Source organism: Sphaerodactylus townsendi, linkage group LG02 (genome assembly GCF_021028975.2).
Source record: "Sphaerodactylus townsendi isolate TG3544 linkage group LG02, MPM_Stown_v2.3, whole genome shotgun sequence".
NCBI lineage: Eukaryota > Metazoa > Chordata > Lepidosauria > Squamata > Sphaerodactylidae > Sphaerodactylus > Sphaerodactylus townsendi.
This window is the reverse complement of record NC_059426.1, coordinates 178181168-178197077: the sequence shown is the minus strand read 5'-3', so window position 1 is coordinate 178197077 and position 15910 is coordinate 178181168. Positions and strand designations below refer to the sequence as shown.

The 15910-nt window shown below is 45.4% G+C and overlaps 1 protein-coding gene across 1 annotated transcript in view; it reads left to right on the top strand.

The window, feature by feature from the left end:
* The window catches only part of SOS2 (SOS Ras/Rho guanine nucleotide exchange factor 2), a 77580-nt gene that overhangs the window by 36260 nt on the left and 25410 nt on the right, over nt 1–15910 (top strand). The window contains exons 7-12 of the mRNA XM_048486129.1: nt 76–186; nt 2212–2310; nt 5954–6081; nt 7185–7840; nt 8471–8552; nt 13715–13837. Coding sequence (XP_048342086.1) covers nt 76–186; nt 2212–2310; nt 5954–6081; nt 7185–7840; nt 8471–8552; nt 13715–13837 — 1199 coding nt within the window. The remainder of the gene's footprint in view (nt 1–75; nt 187–2211; nt 2311–5953; nt 6082–7184; nt 7841–8470; nt 8553–13714; nt 13838–15910) is intronic.

Below are 15910 nucleotides of genomic sequence, written 5' to 3'. Positions count from 1 at the left end.
GCTGGGCTAGATGGACTCTGGTCTGATCCAGCAGGCTAGTTCTTACGTTGAATAACCACTGCCTTTTTTTTCCAGGAACAAGCCTTTGACCCTTATGAGACCTTGTCCCAAGACATCCTTTCATCCCAGTATCATGAACACTTCAATAATTTGATGGCGAAACCCGCAGTGGCTTTACACTTCCAGGTAGGGGTGAATTGAAAGAGGCCTCATTGAATCACAGAACAGAATTTGTCTGTTTGCTCCCATCTTGCTCTGCTACATTCACTAAAGTTGGTGCACAGGAAGACGTTGAATTATAAAATCAATACAGTTTTGAAATCTTCCTGCCTTCTTCCCTTTGTTGTCTTTCATCTGACAGCCCCCTGAAACAATGCTTTCTTTTTCACATCTGATCGCAAAAACTGGGAAGAAAAAAGTAGAAGAAGAAGAAGAAGAGTATGGATTTATATCCCCCCTTTCTCTCCTGCAGGAGACTCAAAGGGGCTGACAATCTCCTTGCCCTTCCCCCCTCACAACAAACACCCTGTGAGGTGGGTGGGGCTGAGAGAGCTCCGAGAAGCTGAGACTAGCCCAAGGTCACCCAGCTGGCGTGTGTGGGAGTGCACAGGCTAATCTGAGTTCCCCAGATAAGCCTCCACAGCTCAGGCAGCAGAGCTGGGAATCAAACCCGGTTCCTCCAGATTAGATACACGAGCTCTTAACCTCCTACGCCACTGCTTACATTATCATGTAAGATAATATGTTGTAACGGCCAAGTTGCTGACCTTGTAAATAGACAGCCAATATAGGAGTTTAATGAGAAGTGTGAATCATATTTTTTGTATTGTGCTGAATCATCCATATGATGTTTATATTTAATGGAATTTCTAACACTGTGTAGATCAAGAATATAACGGATTAACAGCAAGAGACATAAAGCTGTATTTAATAGCTAATGGTACAATTATGTCAGTTTATATAAATGCTGAATGTTTTGGTTAGATCGGATAGAAAAATTGTTAAAAATTTATCATTAAAACATAAGGTTGGTAAGATTTATTGTACTATGGTTAAATATAATAAAATCATAAATATAATAGTAAGGTTATTAAGGTAATAGAGTATGCTGGGGATAATTAGGAAAGGAATTGAGAATAAAACTGCAAAGATTGTCATGCCCTTATATAAAGCAGTGGTGCGACCGCACTTGGAGTACTGTGTTCAGTTCTGGTCGCCACATCTCAAAAAGGATATTGAGGAGATAGAAAAAGTGCAGAGAAGGGCAACGAGGATGATTGAGGGACTGGAGCACCTTCCTTATGAGGAGAGGCTGCAGCGTTTTGGACTCTTTATCTTGAAGAGGAGATATCTGAGGGGGGATATGATTGAAGTCTATAAAATTATGCATGAGGTACAAAATGTTGACAGAGAGAAATTTTTCTCTCTTTCTCACAATACTAGAACCAGGGGGCGTCCATTGAAAATGCTGGGGGGAAGAATAAGGACTAATAAAAGGAAACACTTCTTCACGCAACGTGTGATTGGTGTTTGGAATATGCTGCCACAGGAGGTGGTGATGGCCACTAATCTGGATAGCTTTAAAAGGGGCTTGGACAGATTGATGGAGGAGAAGTCGATCTATGGCTGCCAATCTTGATCCTCCTTGATCTGAGGTTGCAAATGCCTTAGCAGACCAGGTGATCGGGAGCAGCAGCAGCCGCAGCAGGCCACTGCTTTCACCTCCTGCATGTGAACTCTCAAAGGCACCTGATGGGCCGCTGCGAGTAGCAGAGTGCTGGACTAGATGGACTCTGGTCTGATCCAGCAGGCTCATTCTTATGTTCTTATGAGCAGCAGCAGCAGAAGGCCATTGCTTTCACCTCCTGCATGTGAGCTCCCAAAGGCACCTGGTGGGCCACTGCGAGTAGCAGAGTGCTGGACTAGATGGACTCTGGTCTGATCCAGCTGGCATGTTCTTATGTTGTAGTAGTAATTACTACTGGCGTTTATTTACTTAATTGAGATGTTGTAGAAAAATATATTTATGCTATTTTGTAATGAAAATGTTTTGTGAAAGCTAAGATCCTGTCATTTTTTATGTATTTTTAAATTTTTCACTTTTATGTAACCTTTATTATTCTACTCATCTTTCTGTATGTTTTATTAAAATGAGGAACTAATAATAATAATAAAGTGATAATGCTTGCTTTTCCTTTTTCCTTCCTTTAGTCAATCGCTGACGGCTTTAAAGAAGCAGTCCAGTATGTCCTCCCACGGCTGATGCTCATTCCTGTTTATCATTGCTTCCACTACTTTGAATTATTACAGGTATGCTGTTGCTCTCCAGAATGAAGCCACAATGCGGCAAGAGTGAAGACTCGGACCTTTTAAAGCGGATGTGCTTTGCCGCAGTTGTTCACTGCTTCTGGACGTTGCCGCGTCCAGAGTGGGCGGCGTCAGCGTACCTTGAGGTGGGGCGGCGTCTGCGATCCCAAGTTTCTGACAGGGCCCGCTGCTGCTGGCAGCCTCTGCTCGCTCACTCGCCAGCTGCGCATGTTGCCCTGTGTCTGTGGGGGAAAGTCTGCCGGCAGGCAGTTGTGGACTTGGGTGGTGATCTGACAAGAGAATCACATCCAAGTGTAACCTCTATCTGTGGGTTCTGTGGGGCAGAATTTGGAATGAGTTTGCAACAACAAATGTTAAAAAAACCAAAATGGTTTACTTTCTTAACATATATCATCAAACATCAACATTTAACATCACACTTCAAGGTCCTGTTCAGGTTGCATTTTCAAGTCCTTATATTTACAGTCTACTGATACTGCCAAGTCCAGTTCTTCTTTGCAAGTGAGTTGGCTCCTGAAGACTCCAAGGGCTTGGTGAACAGGATTCAACACGATGAAGGTTTCCAGGAGAACTCTCACCCATTACAAACATAAAAGACCCTGAAACAATAAACTCCAACATTTACAACATAGCAAAAACAAACAACTACCTTCCCACTAGTTCCCAACAACATTGCAGTTACCTTAACACAAGGTGTTAAGGGCTTATAGAAATCAAGGTCCGAGTCTGGTAGCCTCGTCTCCTCCAAACTACATGAGCTCTGCAGCCTCTTGCTGCTTTGAGTCTCCACCCCTTACTGAGTCAACCCATTCTGAGCATGGGGGTTACACAAGCAGGTGGGTCGGAGGAAGGGAGTTGTTCCGTTCCTTCAGCAAACTAAAAATCAGGTGCCTTGTGCTTGGTCAGAACAGAGTGTAATACCCACAGACAAATTAGTAATTTATTTATTGATTGATTGATTGATTGGATTTGTAGACCGCCCCATCCCCAAGGAGGCTCTGGGCGGTGCACAACAGCATCAACATATATACAGTGTATTACAAAGGATCACAATAGTGACCACACAAACAATTGTTACATTTACTAAAATCCATTAAAATCCTTTAAAACAGCGGTCAATACAATAACAACAGTCGTTCCATAACCCAATTTATTAAAAAGCCTCCCCAAAAGGAGGGAACGGCCGGACTCCTCCCTAGGAGGGTAACGTAGATGTAAACAGAAATAGAATGGTAAAAATGAGTAAGGGGGAGTGATGGTTCAAAAATAGTTTAATAATGTTGAAAGCTTGGGACTGACCTCCCATGAAGTCTATCTAAATAAAGAATACTTGTGATTCTGGAAACGTTTGGAGATGGCTTGAAGAATTTGCTTTCCTTAACTGCTTCTAAGGAAGTCTGTGCTGCTTGCTTGCTTCTTCTGAGTTCTCCCAGTGTCCTCTAACTGGACTTCCTTGCCATTCTGAGAATAAAACTGCAAAGATTGTCATGCCCTTATATAAAGCAGTGGTGCGACCGCACTTGGAGTACTGTGTTCAGTTCTGGTCGCCACATCTCAAAAAGGATATCGAAGAGATAGAAAAAGTGCAGAGAAGGGCCACGAGGATGATTGAGGGACTGGAGCACCTTCCTTATGAGGAGAGGCTGCAGCCTTTGGGACTCTTTAGTTTGGAGAGGAGACGTCTGAGGGGGGATATGATTGAAGTCTATAAAATTATGCATGGGGTAGAAAATGTTGACAGAGAGAAATTTTTCTCTCTTTCTCACAATACTAGAACCAGGGGGGCAAACCTGTATGAATAAGGACTAATAAAAGGAAACACTTCTTCACGCAACGTGTGATTGGTGTTTGGAATATGCTGCCACAGGAGGTGGTGATGGCCACTCACCTGGATAGCTTTAAAAGGGGTTTGGACAGATTTATGGAGGAGAAGTCGATTTATGGCTACCAATCTTGATCCTCTTTGATCTGAGATTGCAAATGCCTTAACAGTCCAGGTGCTTGGGAGCAACAGCCGCAGAAGGCCGTTGCTTTCACATCCTGCACGTGAGCTCCCAAAGGCACCTGGTGGGCCACTGCGAGTAGCAGAGAGCTGGACTAGATGGACTCTGGTCTGATCCAGCTGGCTTGTTCTTATGTGGGAACTGGATTACTGAGAATATCATGGATCTTTTACACCTTAAACATAACATCTGAGATATTGCTGTCTCCAGCTTTCCCAGACACCCGAACTAAAGACAAACTGTAAGGCAGGAACTGCTAACCAATAAGACTGCTATAGTGCTCTTGCCTCTAGAGGGCTTCTTAAAGGAACAGGGTCTAACTAAGGTTCCCTCCCCCAGAAAACTGTACAGAAGGCAACTAAACCCATTCTAACGAAAGTAGCGAGGGTGTTCCTGGGGGTATGACAGGAGTGCCTGGTGGTTGGGTACAGGAGGGGGGCAGGGCCTGGGAACTTTCTGCCCGGTGCTCCCCCAAAGCCTGGTACTGGCCCAAAGGACCCTCAACAGAGCTCTGCTCATGGAACAGAACTTCCATTACGACAGATTATCTGCAGAATAGACCTTGTGTGCCCTTCGTGCCCTCTGGTTTTGAGAAACTCGGTTAGAGGGAAAACAGTGTTCTGCACACAGCAGTTTGCAAAATACTCCCCTCTTCCATTTTATCCTCATTGTGCCAGTTCCAGGTTTTGAAATGCTCTGGCCACACGGTCCTCAAACCCTCCACTCATGCTTCTACCGCATGTGGTATTCATGTGATGATATGTAGTTTTGTATCTTGTACATTATATCTTTAGATATTTACGTGATATCGCATAGTACAAGGTATAGTTTTGTGGGCGTGGTTTTGGGGTTCAGGTGCAGACATAGACCCAAGAAAAAGCTACGGGAAAGGGAGTGAAGCTTTGTTTGAGGGGCAGTATTGCAGGTACCTAAGAACATAAGAACAAGCCAGCTGGATCAGACCAGAGTCCACCTCTGCTACTCGCAGTGGCCCACCAGGTGCCTTTGGGAGCTCACGTGCAGGATGTCAAAGCAATGGCCTTCTGCGGCTGTTGCTCCCGAGCACCTGGACTGTTAAGGCATTTGCAATCTCAGATCATGGAGGATCAAGATTGGTAGCCATAAATCGACTTCTCCTCCATAAATCTGTCCAAGCCCCTTTTAAAGCTATCCAGGTTAGTGGCCATCACCACCTCCTGTGGCAGAATATTCCAAACACCAATCACACGTTGCGTGAAGAAGTGTTTCCTTTTATTAGTCCTAATTCTTCCCCCCAGCATTTTCAATGAATGCCCCCTGGTTCTAGTATTGTGAGAAAGAGAGAAAAATTTGTGAGAAAGAGAGAAAAATACCTCAGGTAGACACCTCCTGATTTCATCTTCAGGGTGGCTTTGTCATGTCTTCTTTGATACCGAGACAAGAACAGGAGCAGCCAAGTTGATCGGCCAGGTTGTTTAAAAGTGTGAATTTGCACAGCATGAAAAGTGGCCATCGTTCAGTTGGGAAGTCTCATTTGGTTTGGACGTTCAGCATTTGTTGTTGAATTCCAAATACTGTTTTTTAAAAATTCCCTTGGTAACATTTCAAGCCAAACAAAATGGATGTGTTTTTGGTCCTTCCAGCAATTGCAAGAATGTAGTGAAGACGAAGAGGACTGCGAATGCTTGAAACAAGCCATTACAGCTCTGCTCAATCTCCGGTGTAGCATGGAGCGGATTTACAGCAAACACTCGCCGAGGCGCAGGCCTGGGTAAGACAATCAGCTTGCAGTTGAACTTTTATGCAGTTTATCGGCTTCTGAAACAGTCATGCATGCAATGCTGTTAGGAGAAGGAATGAAGAGAGGTCTAAGAAAACCACAAATGAGGCATCCAACAGAACTTCTGTTCATTCTGTTAGAGCCGCTTCGTTTCAGGTTTTTCAAGCGTGCTCCTAAAAATGTTTTCGAACATGCTAAAAGAAACGTGGGTTGACAGGAGCTGTCTGTCAAACACCCCCACAGCAACCCGGGGTTTGCAGCTACTTTTGAATGGATAAAATGTCCTTGTTAGATTGGGTGGGCTGTAGCTCTTCATTCACTTTGCCATTATTATTATTATTATTATTATTATTATTATTATTATTATTATTATTATTATTATTATTATTATTATTATTATTATTATTACTACTACTACTACTACTACTATTACTACTACTACTACTATTATTACTACTATTATTACTACTATTATTCATTCATTCATTCATTCATTTATTTATTTATTTATTCGTTTAATAGACCGCCCTACCCCCGAAGGGCTCAGGGCGGTTTACAAAACAATCAATATTTGAATACACCAAATAGTGTCAATTAAAACAATAAATACATTAAACATTAAAACACTAGCAGCAGTGATCTTCCACAATTAAAATAAGCAGATGATGTCCGGCATTAACCCCCCTCCCCCGGGAGGGGACTGGCTGATATTCAGTCGGCAGATGACAAAGCTGTAGGAGCAACAAAGATCTTGAAGATCTTTGAACAGTGAAGAATAAGACTTTATTTGATGTCAATGACCAAATGTATCTAGAGCAGTGGTGGCGAACCTATGGCACTCCAGATGTTCATGGACTACAATTCCCATCAGCCCTTGCCAGCATGGCCAGTTGGTAGGGGCTGATGGGAATTGTAGTCCATGAACATCTGGAGTGCCATAGGTTCGCCACCATGGATCTAGAGGGTAGGATTTTGGTAAGGAAAGAGATATGTTCCCATCAAAACAAAAACTCGGTGCAATGGTTGATATTTTTTCACCTTATGATAGTCACAGTCAAAACAATTCTGTGTTGTGTGTGTGGGTTTTTTTTAAGAGATCAGGTCTCTTGGTTTTACAACCGCCAAGTAAGAAGCAAGCACCTGGCTATTAAAAAAATGAATGAGATCCAGAAGAGCATCGACGGCTGGGAAGGCAAAGATATCGGCCAGTGCTGCAATGAGTTCATCATGGAAGGGACCCTGGTGAAAGTCGGAGCCAAACACGAGCGGCACATCTTTCTTTTTGACGGCCTGCTGATCAGCTGCAAAGCGAACCACGGCCAGTCCCGCCTCCCAGGCTACAGCAGCACCGAGTACCGGCTCAAAGAGAAGATCGTCATGAGGAAGGTCCACGTGGTCGACAGGGACGACGCGTGCGAGTGCCGGCACGCCTTTGAGCTGGTCTCCAAGGATGAGAACTGCACTGCGTTTGCCGCCAAGTCCGCCGAGGAGAAGAACAACTGGATGGCCGCGCTGATCTCCCTCCAGTATCGCAGCACCCTGGATCGGATGCTGGACGCGGTCCTCTTGCAGGAGGAGAATGAGCAGCCCTTGCGGCTGCCCAGCCCAAGCGTCTATCGCTTTGCAGTGGAGGACTCGGAGGAGAACATCGTCTTTGAAGACAACCTTCAGAGCAGGAACGGCATCCCCTTGATCAAAGGCGGCACAGTGGTGAAGCTGATTGAGAGGCTGACGTACCACATGTATGCAGGTATCTCACGTTTCCCCCTTGTTGGGTTTGCGATGAATTCGCTCTGCTCTGTTGAACGCGGGGAAGAAAATCATGATATCAGAAGAAGAAGAAGAAGAGTTTGGATTTATATCCCCCTTTCTCTTCTGTAGGAGACTCAAAGGGGCTGACAATCTCCTTGCCCTTCCCCCCTCACAACAAACACCCTGTGAGGTAGGTGGGGCTGAGAGAGCTCCGAGAAGCTGTGACTAGCCCAAGGTCACCCAGCTGGCGTGTGTGGGAGTGCCCAGGCTAATCTGAATTCCCCAGATAAGCCTCCACAGCTCAGGTGGCAGAGCTGGGAATCAAACCCGGTTCCTCCAGATTAGATACACAAGCTCTTAACCTCCTATGCCACTGCTGCTCAGGGCTGTTCAACAGTGGAATGCACTCCCTCGGAGTGTGGTGGAGTCTCCTTCTTTGGAGGTTTTTAAAGAGAGGCTGGATGGTCATCTGTCAGGAGTGCTTTGATTGTTCATGCATGGCAGGGGATTGGACTTGATGGCCCTTGGGGTCTCTTCCAACCCTGTGCTTCTATGATTAGTTGTAAACCTGTTCAACGTTCTTAATTCAGTGCTGTGCTAAATCTCATCTTTCTGCCTGCCTTTCCAGATCCTAATTTTGTACGCACTTTTCTTACAACATACCGCTCTTTCTGTAAACCACAAGAACTCCTGGAGCTGTTGATAGAACGGTGAGTAGTTCATAATGGGAGCTGAATTTACAATAAGATAGGCCAGCTGATTTTGAAGTCCTGTGCAGTAAATTTAGAGGCTGGCACATTTGTTTGGACGCGATCTATTCTTATGGCTATTTCTAGCCCACTTGTGTTCTTCAGAGTCCATTAGGTGCTTGATTAAGCTTTTAGCCTTGTTTGCGGTCTAGCAATTTAAAGAGGAAATGGTTTGGACGAAACCAAAAGGGGAGTTGATAGCGAGGGAATTAGGCTACTGAAAGCACTTTACGACTACCTGCCTTGCCAGATCCAAAAAGACAATAATGCTAGGAACGGTTGAAGGGGTAGGAAAAGAGGAAGGGGCAGGAAAAGAGGAAGCCACAACCCACAGTTGGCAAGACCCGAGCAGAGCTGTTAAGAGGACATTGTGGAGGACGTTGATGAGTTGACAGTGACTTGGTGGCACTTAATGCTCACAAATTGAAAAGTCCCAGACTTTCCCATAGGAGAGGTGCTGCAGCCCCTTAATCTTTTGCACTTGCTCTGCAATACCTTCGAGAGGCAGCAACCGGAACTCTACACAGTATTCAAATAAGATTACAAATAGCAAAGTGCTCACCCCCACCCCCACCCCCACCCCACCTCCTACACACACACACTGAGTCTTCCCTTCCAGTTCTGCTGTGAGGGTTCAGGACCATTAAGAACAGTGTGCGGATGGAGAAACTGGGGTAGTGGGGGTTGTCCGGGCATGGACGGGTCCCCGGCTCCTGCCACCACCGCGCCTGGATTTGCGCGTTCAGGCGGGCAGGAGGGAACCTCGCCGGCCGGTCGAAATATTGACTCAACCAAGGAAAAAGCGGTGGCGAGGCGAGGCGAAGCAGGGCCGGGTCGAAGACGCGACGGGGAAACAGAGCGCAGCTGAGCCCGATTGGCATGGCTCAGAGTTGCCTCAGCTGGGGAGAGGGAGGGATTTGAGAGCTGGAAGGGCATTTAAGGCTGGAAGCAGCGACACGTGGGAGCTGCCGCTGCAGCAGGGTGCCGGGAGGGGACTGGTTGGTGACGGTGGGAAGAACAAGGGTGTGGCAGGGTTGAGCCGGGTGGGCAGGCCAAAGACAGCTCAGCCCGGGGCACGGACTCTAGCCCAGTGAGGTAAGGATGATTGAGGGATGAGGATGATTGAGGATGATTGAGGGACTGGAGCACCTTCCTTAGGAGGAGAGGCTGCAGCGTTTGGGACTCTTTAGTTTGGAGAGGAGACGTCTGAGGGGGGATATGATTGAAGTCTATAAAATTATGCAGGGGGTAGAAAATGTTGACAGAGAGAAATTTTTCTCTCTTTCTCACAATACTAGAACCAGGGGGCATCCATTGAAAATGCTGGGGGGAAGAATTAGGACTAATAAAAGGAAACACTTCTTCACGCAACGTGTGATTGGTGTTTGGAATATGCTGCCACAGGAGGTGGTGATGGCCACTAACCTGGATAGCTTTAAAAAGGGCTTGGACAGATTTATGGAGGAGAAGTCGATTTATGGCTACCAATCTTGATCCTCTTGATCTGAGATTGCAAATGCCTTAACAGTCCAGGTGCTCGGGAGCAGCAGCAGCAGCAGCAGCAGGCCATTGCTTTCACATCCTGCAGGTGAGCTCCCAAAGGCACCTGGTGGGCCACTGCGAATAGCAGAGAGCTGGACTAGATGGACTCTGGTCTGATCCAGCTGGCTTGTTCTTATGTTCTTATGTAAGTGGGCAGGACGTGCCAGCCCTTTGTAGCGTGGATCCAGCTGGCAGTGAGGGAACTGCAGCATATCCATTGTCTGACGTTTATAGGGATTGGAAGGGAAGGCTGTGAGGCCAGGGGTGGGCTGCCTCCAACAGCACTCGCCCTGTGGGCTAAACTATTTCTTGGCCAATTGGAAAAAGACACCTCTGGGGAGGAAAAACCCCAGGAAAGGGAGGGAGGGAAGGAACCACAGCCCGAGAGTCCTGGGCGGGGAGGGGAAGCGCCACAGGGGTCTTGGCAAAATCACCCTTTCTCTACCAACAGAAGTGCCATTCCACTGGCATAAGGGTAATTATGCTATCACTTTTGGATCCACCCCTCTATGTCCAGCTTAGCTGTCAATGATACAGATGCAAAATTTCTGAGAATTCTGAAGCCGCGGGAAATTTGCATAGCAACACAGGGCTGGGATTGGGGAATCATTGTAATATATGGGGCAATTTCTTATCAAACCTGGACCTACTTTACTGCTTTAACAGCATAAAATACTTAATTCACGTGATCCATCATGTAAAATTGTACTTCTTGCCATATTCATAAGTATAAATGCCTGTATTTTCTACAACTAAAATTATTAATGTTGTTAATATTTGAGAGGTAACTGCAGACATAGCACCCTCATGCTACCTTAGCACGTGTATCTCAACATTTTTTCCCATCTGAAAGTCAGCAAAAAAGTTGCAACAAGAAAACGAGATTTGTAGTAAGCGAGAACATAAGAACACAAATAAATGGGCCAGTATTGATTGTGCTGAATCCATCTCATATGGTCCCAGTAGGACTAACAGTTATGAATATAATGTTAATATAATGTTGGAGCTATGGAGTATGGAGTTGATATAATGTTAATATATGGGTATGGAGTTAAGGTAATTTTGAACTAAATTGAAGTCCAGTAGTACCTTGGAGACCAAGATTTTGGAGGTCTTGGCTTTTTTAAAAAAAATTATTTATTTATTTATTTATTATCAATTTTATATACCGCCCCTCCCCCGAAGGGCTCTGGGCGGTGAACAACACAATAATAACAACAATGACATTAAAATCACAATTAAAACAGCGGATTAAATAAAATTACAGCGGCATCCGACAAAACTTCATAAAACGTAATACATCCACCCTGGAAAACAGACCCAAAAAGCTGAGGGCCCCATAAAATTAAGGGTCCAGAGCGTAAAAAAGGGGGGAGAAAGAGGAGGAGGGCGCACATCAGCGGTTGGCCCCTCCAAACGCCCGGTGGAACAATTCGGTCTTACAGGCCCTGCGGAACTCTCCAAGATCCCGCAGGGCCCGGATAGCTGGCGGTACAGTGTTCCACCAGGCAGGAGCCAGGGCTGTAAAGGCCCTGGACCGGGTAGAGGCCAACCGCATCATCGAGGGGCTAGGGACAACCAGCAAGTTGGCCTCTGCCGAACGCAGAGGCCGCAGAGGGACATATGGGGTAAGACGGTCCCGAAGGTACGAAGTAAAATCTGAAAATCCTGTTGTTCCCTAAGGAGTTACTGGAGTCACATCTGCGGTTCCATTTCAGACCAACATGGCTACCCTCTGAATGCTGAAAACTCCTTCCTTGTGTATTATCATTGTGCATGTTCTAGCATACTAATCGTGGGCAATATGAGATACAGGTATCCCTTCCACCTTGCTGAGGTTGGGGGTACAGTGCCCCCCTGATCTGGCAATTCATGTAAAAAAAATTGGCCCTCCCTTCCTACTAGAGAAGACGTCTGATTTTTATTTCTTTTTCTTTAATTTTAACTTTAAGGAAAAAAATTATATATATTTATGGTATTGAAAGATAAAATGTGGCATTTATGGTATTAAAAGACAAAATATGTGGATATTACACAATACTATACCTAGATTTTATGTATTTCTAATTTTTAAAAAACTTTTTTGTGTCGTCTGCTGGCCTTTGTGTGTTGTCTGCGGCCTTCCACAAAACTGCTCCCCAAATTCCCATTTAATTTCTTATATCAAACCGTGGCTCATTCCGCACATGCAGAATAATGCACTTTCAAACTGCTTTCAATGCTCTTTGAAGCTGTGCGGAATGGCAAAATCCACTTGCAAACAGTTGTGAACGTGGTTTGAAAATGCATTATTTTGTGTGTGCATAAGGGGCCCGTGATATATCAAAAACACAACTGGGAAAGTCACAATGTGGAAGGGATAACTGTACATTTAAACAATGAACATACTTATCTGTACATGCCCTACACAGGAATTATTATGTACTCTTCGTACTACTCACTTTAAATGAGTTTAACACTTCGTCTTAGAAAATACTCCACTCAGTCCGAAAGAAACCCTCTGAAAGGAGTTTAAAGTTCCCCACAGCTGTCCAGATATTTGTGGGGGAAACTGGAAAAAGGACTTAGAGGGAAAACATTCCTCAACCCGTTTCACCTCGGTTTTGAACAACTTGCCTGCCCCTAGGAGCTAGGGATTGTTGCATAGAAAAACACTTTTGACTGTTGCTTTTGAGAAAAAAAAAATATTTTTGTACTAATATGTACATGTTAGCTTCAGGGGGGTAGCTGTGTCGGTCTGCAGTAGAACAGCAAGATTCAAGTCCAGGAGCACCTTAGAGATCCGCAAAATATTCAGGGTATGACCTTTCAAGAGTCAAAGGTTCCTTTGTCATAAGAACGAGCCTGCTGGATCAGACCAGAGTCCATCTAGTCCAGCTCTCTGCTACTCACAGTGACCCACCAGGTGCCTTTGGGAGCTCACGTGCAGGAGGTGAAAGCAATGGCCTTCTGCTGCTGCTCCCGAGCACCTGGCCTGCTAAGGCATTTGCAACCTCAGATCAAGGAGGATCAAGATTGGGAGCCATAGATCGACTTCTCCTCCATAAATCTATCCAAGCCCTTTTTAAAGCTATCCAGGTTAGTGGCCATCACCACCTCCTGTGGCAGCATATTCCAAACACCGATCACAGGTTGCGTGAAGAAGTGTTTCCTTTTATTAGTCCCAATTCTTCCCCCCAGCATTTTCAATGGATGCCCCCTGGTTCTAGTATTGTGAGAAAGAGAGAAAAAATTCTCTCTGTCCACATTTTCTACCCCATGCATAATTTTATAGACTTCAATCATATCCCCCCTCAGACGTCTCCTCTCCAAACTAAAGAGTCCCAAACTACTCTTGAAAGCTTTTACTGTGAAAATCTTGTTGGTCACTAAGGTGTAACTGGATTCAATTCATCCTTGTATTTGGGGGGATGCAGTATCCTGAAAGCAGCCGTGTGAAATATGACTCCAGTTACTGTGCAATCCTTAATTTAAAAAAATAAAATAAAATTCACTCGTGGTTCAAAGTATTCCTTGACATAGTTCCCCTGTCTGTATATTCCGTACTTATAATTTACATTCCAACTTTCTTTTGTCGTCAGCTTTGAAATCCCAGAGCCTGAGCCCACGGAAGCAGATAAATTGGCGATAGAGAAAGGAGAGCAGCCTATCAGCGCAGACCTGAAAAGGTTTCGCAAGGAATACGTCCAGCCAGTGCAACTCAGGTTTGTGCGCCTCCCTCTCTTGCAGGCTATGCCATCGAGGTAGAAATTGTGCCATCGGAGCGCAAAGTTGGTCTTGCTTAGGGAGAAACTTCCTTTAGCCTGGAAATCATCATCCTCTTGGGTGGAGGTATAAGACATCGAGTGTTCATCCCACTTTTTGAAAAAGAGCAGCGTTAGCACAGTGCCTAAGAATGTGAGCTGCAAAGTCACCGGTTCTCAGTTTTTGTTTTGTTTTGTTTATTTTTTTTACAAAATTCATATCTGGCCTTTCTGCCCTCATTAAACACATTGTCAAGGTGGCCAGTTTACTGAAGGCCAGTAGACAATGTTTGTTGAACTTTTAGATGACATTTAATTGTGAAGGCTTTGTGTACCTTCACAGTGTGCCACACACACTTTTATAATCTTGCTGTTATGTATATTGTATTGATGCTGCTAGTTTTATGAATTTTTGTATATTGTTTTAACTTGTTTTAACTGATTTTTTGGTGTATGTTGTTTTGGCCATGTATGTTTGGCCCAGTGTACACCGCCCAGAGCCCTTCGGGGGTGGGCGGTTTATAAATTAATTAGATAGATAGATAGATAGATAGATAGATAGATAGATAGATAGATAGATAGATAGATAGATAGATAGATAGATAGATAGATAGATAGATAGATAGATAGATAGATAGATAGATAGATAGATAGATAGATAGATAGATAGATAGATAGATAGATAGATAGATAGATAGATAGATAGATAGATAGATAGATAGATAAAGGGCTATCTAGGTGACTGTACTCCCTTCTGAGAGTGGTGGTCAGGATTCCTGGGATAATGTAAGAACATAACATGCTGGATTAGACCTGGGTCCATCAAGTCTAGCAGTCTCTTCACGCAGTAGTTTCTAGGCCAGTGATGGTGAACCTTTTCAAGACCGAGTGCCCAAATTGTAACCCCAGACCCACTTATTTATCACAAAGTGTCAATACGGCAATTTAACCTGAATACTGAGGTTTTAGTTTAGAAAAAAACGTTTGGCTCCGAGGCATGCATTACTCAGGAGTAAGCTTGGTGGTAGTCGGTGGCTTTGCTTTTGAAGCATAACCAGGTGGTAACTCTTCCAACGGGTGACTCCGCGATGCACCTAGGATGGTTTACTCAGAAGCAAGCCCCATTGCCAGCAACCGAGCTTACTTCCATGGATTAAGCGCTTTAGTTCTTCACATGAAAATCAGTGGGGTTTAACAGCGCTTAACAGGGTTACCTACATTGCTTCCCCAAAACTAGGTCTTAGGTTTAATGCTAATAATCGGGCCCAGTGGCACAGGCCAGCCTAGATGGGGGGGGGGGCACTCTGTTTGTGAGTGCCCACAGAGAGGGCTCTGAGTGCCACCTCTGGCACCCGTGCCATAGGTTCGCCACCACTGTTCTAGGAAGCCCATAAGCAAGACGACTGCAGCAGCATTATCCTGCCTGTGTCACACAGCACCTAGTATAATAGGCATGCTTCTCTGATACTGGAGAGAACAGGTGTACATCATGACCAGTATCCAGTTGGACTTCTATCCATGGGTAGGGGTTTCCTCCATAAACATGCCCACTCCCCTCTTGAAGCCTTCCAAGTTGACAGCCATCGCCACGTCTTGGAGCTGGGAGTTCTTAGCCTAACTCCCATGCCAAGGTGAAATGGGGCAGGAGAATGCTCCCCCCCCCCTTGAGCTGCTTGGAGGGTGGGCAGGATAAAAATGTGGGAGAGATAACCGTAAGACTAATATGAACACGTACTTTAATCTAGGGATACCCTCCTGGGCACCAGCAACTGTATTAGGGGTGGCCAACCTATGGCGCTCCAGATGTTTGTGGGCTACCGGTGGGCGGGCAGTCCTGGGGCCTGCTGGAGGGGCGGCGGCTGGCTGGCTGGCTGGCTGGCTGGACGGGGGCTGGTCGCCTCGGCTCTGCCGGGGAAGTCGGTCATCAGCAGCGCCGCCGGGCGGGCAGGCATTCAGGGGTCTGCAACCTGTGGGTAAGGGTATCCTCCATAAACATGTCCACTCTTGAAGCCTTCCAGCCATCGCCACGTCTTG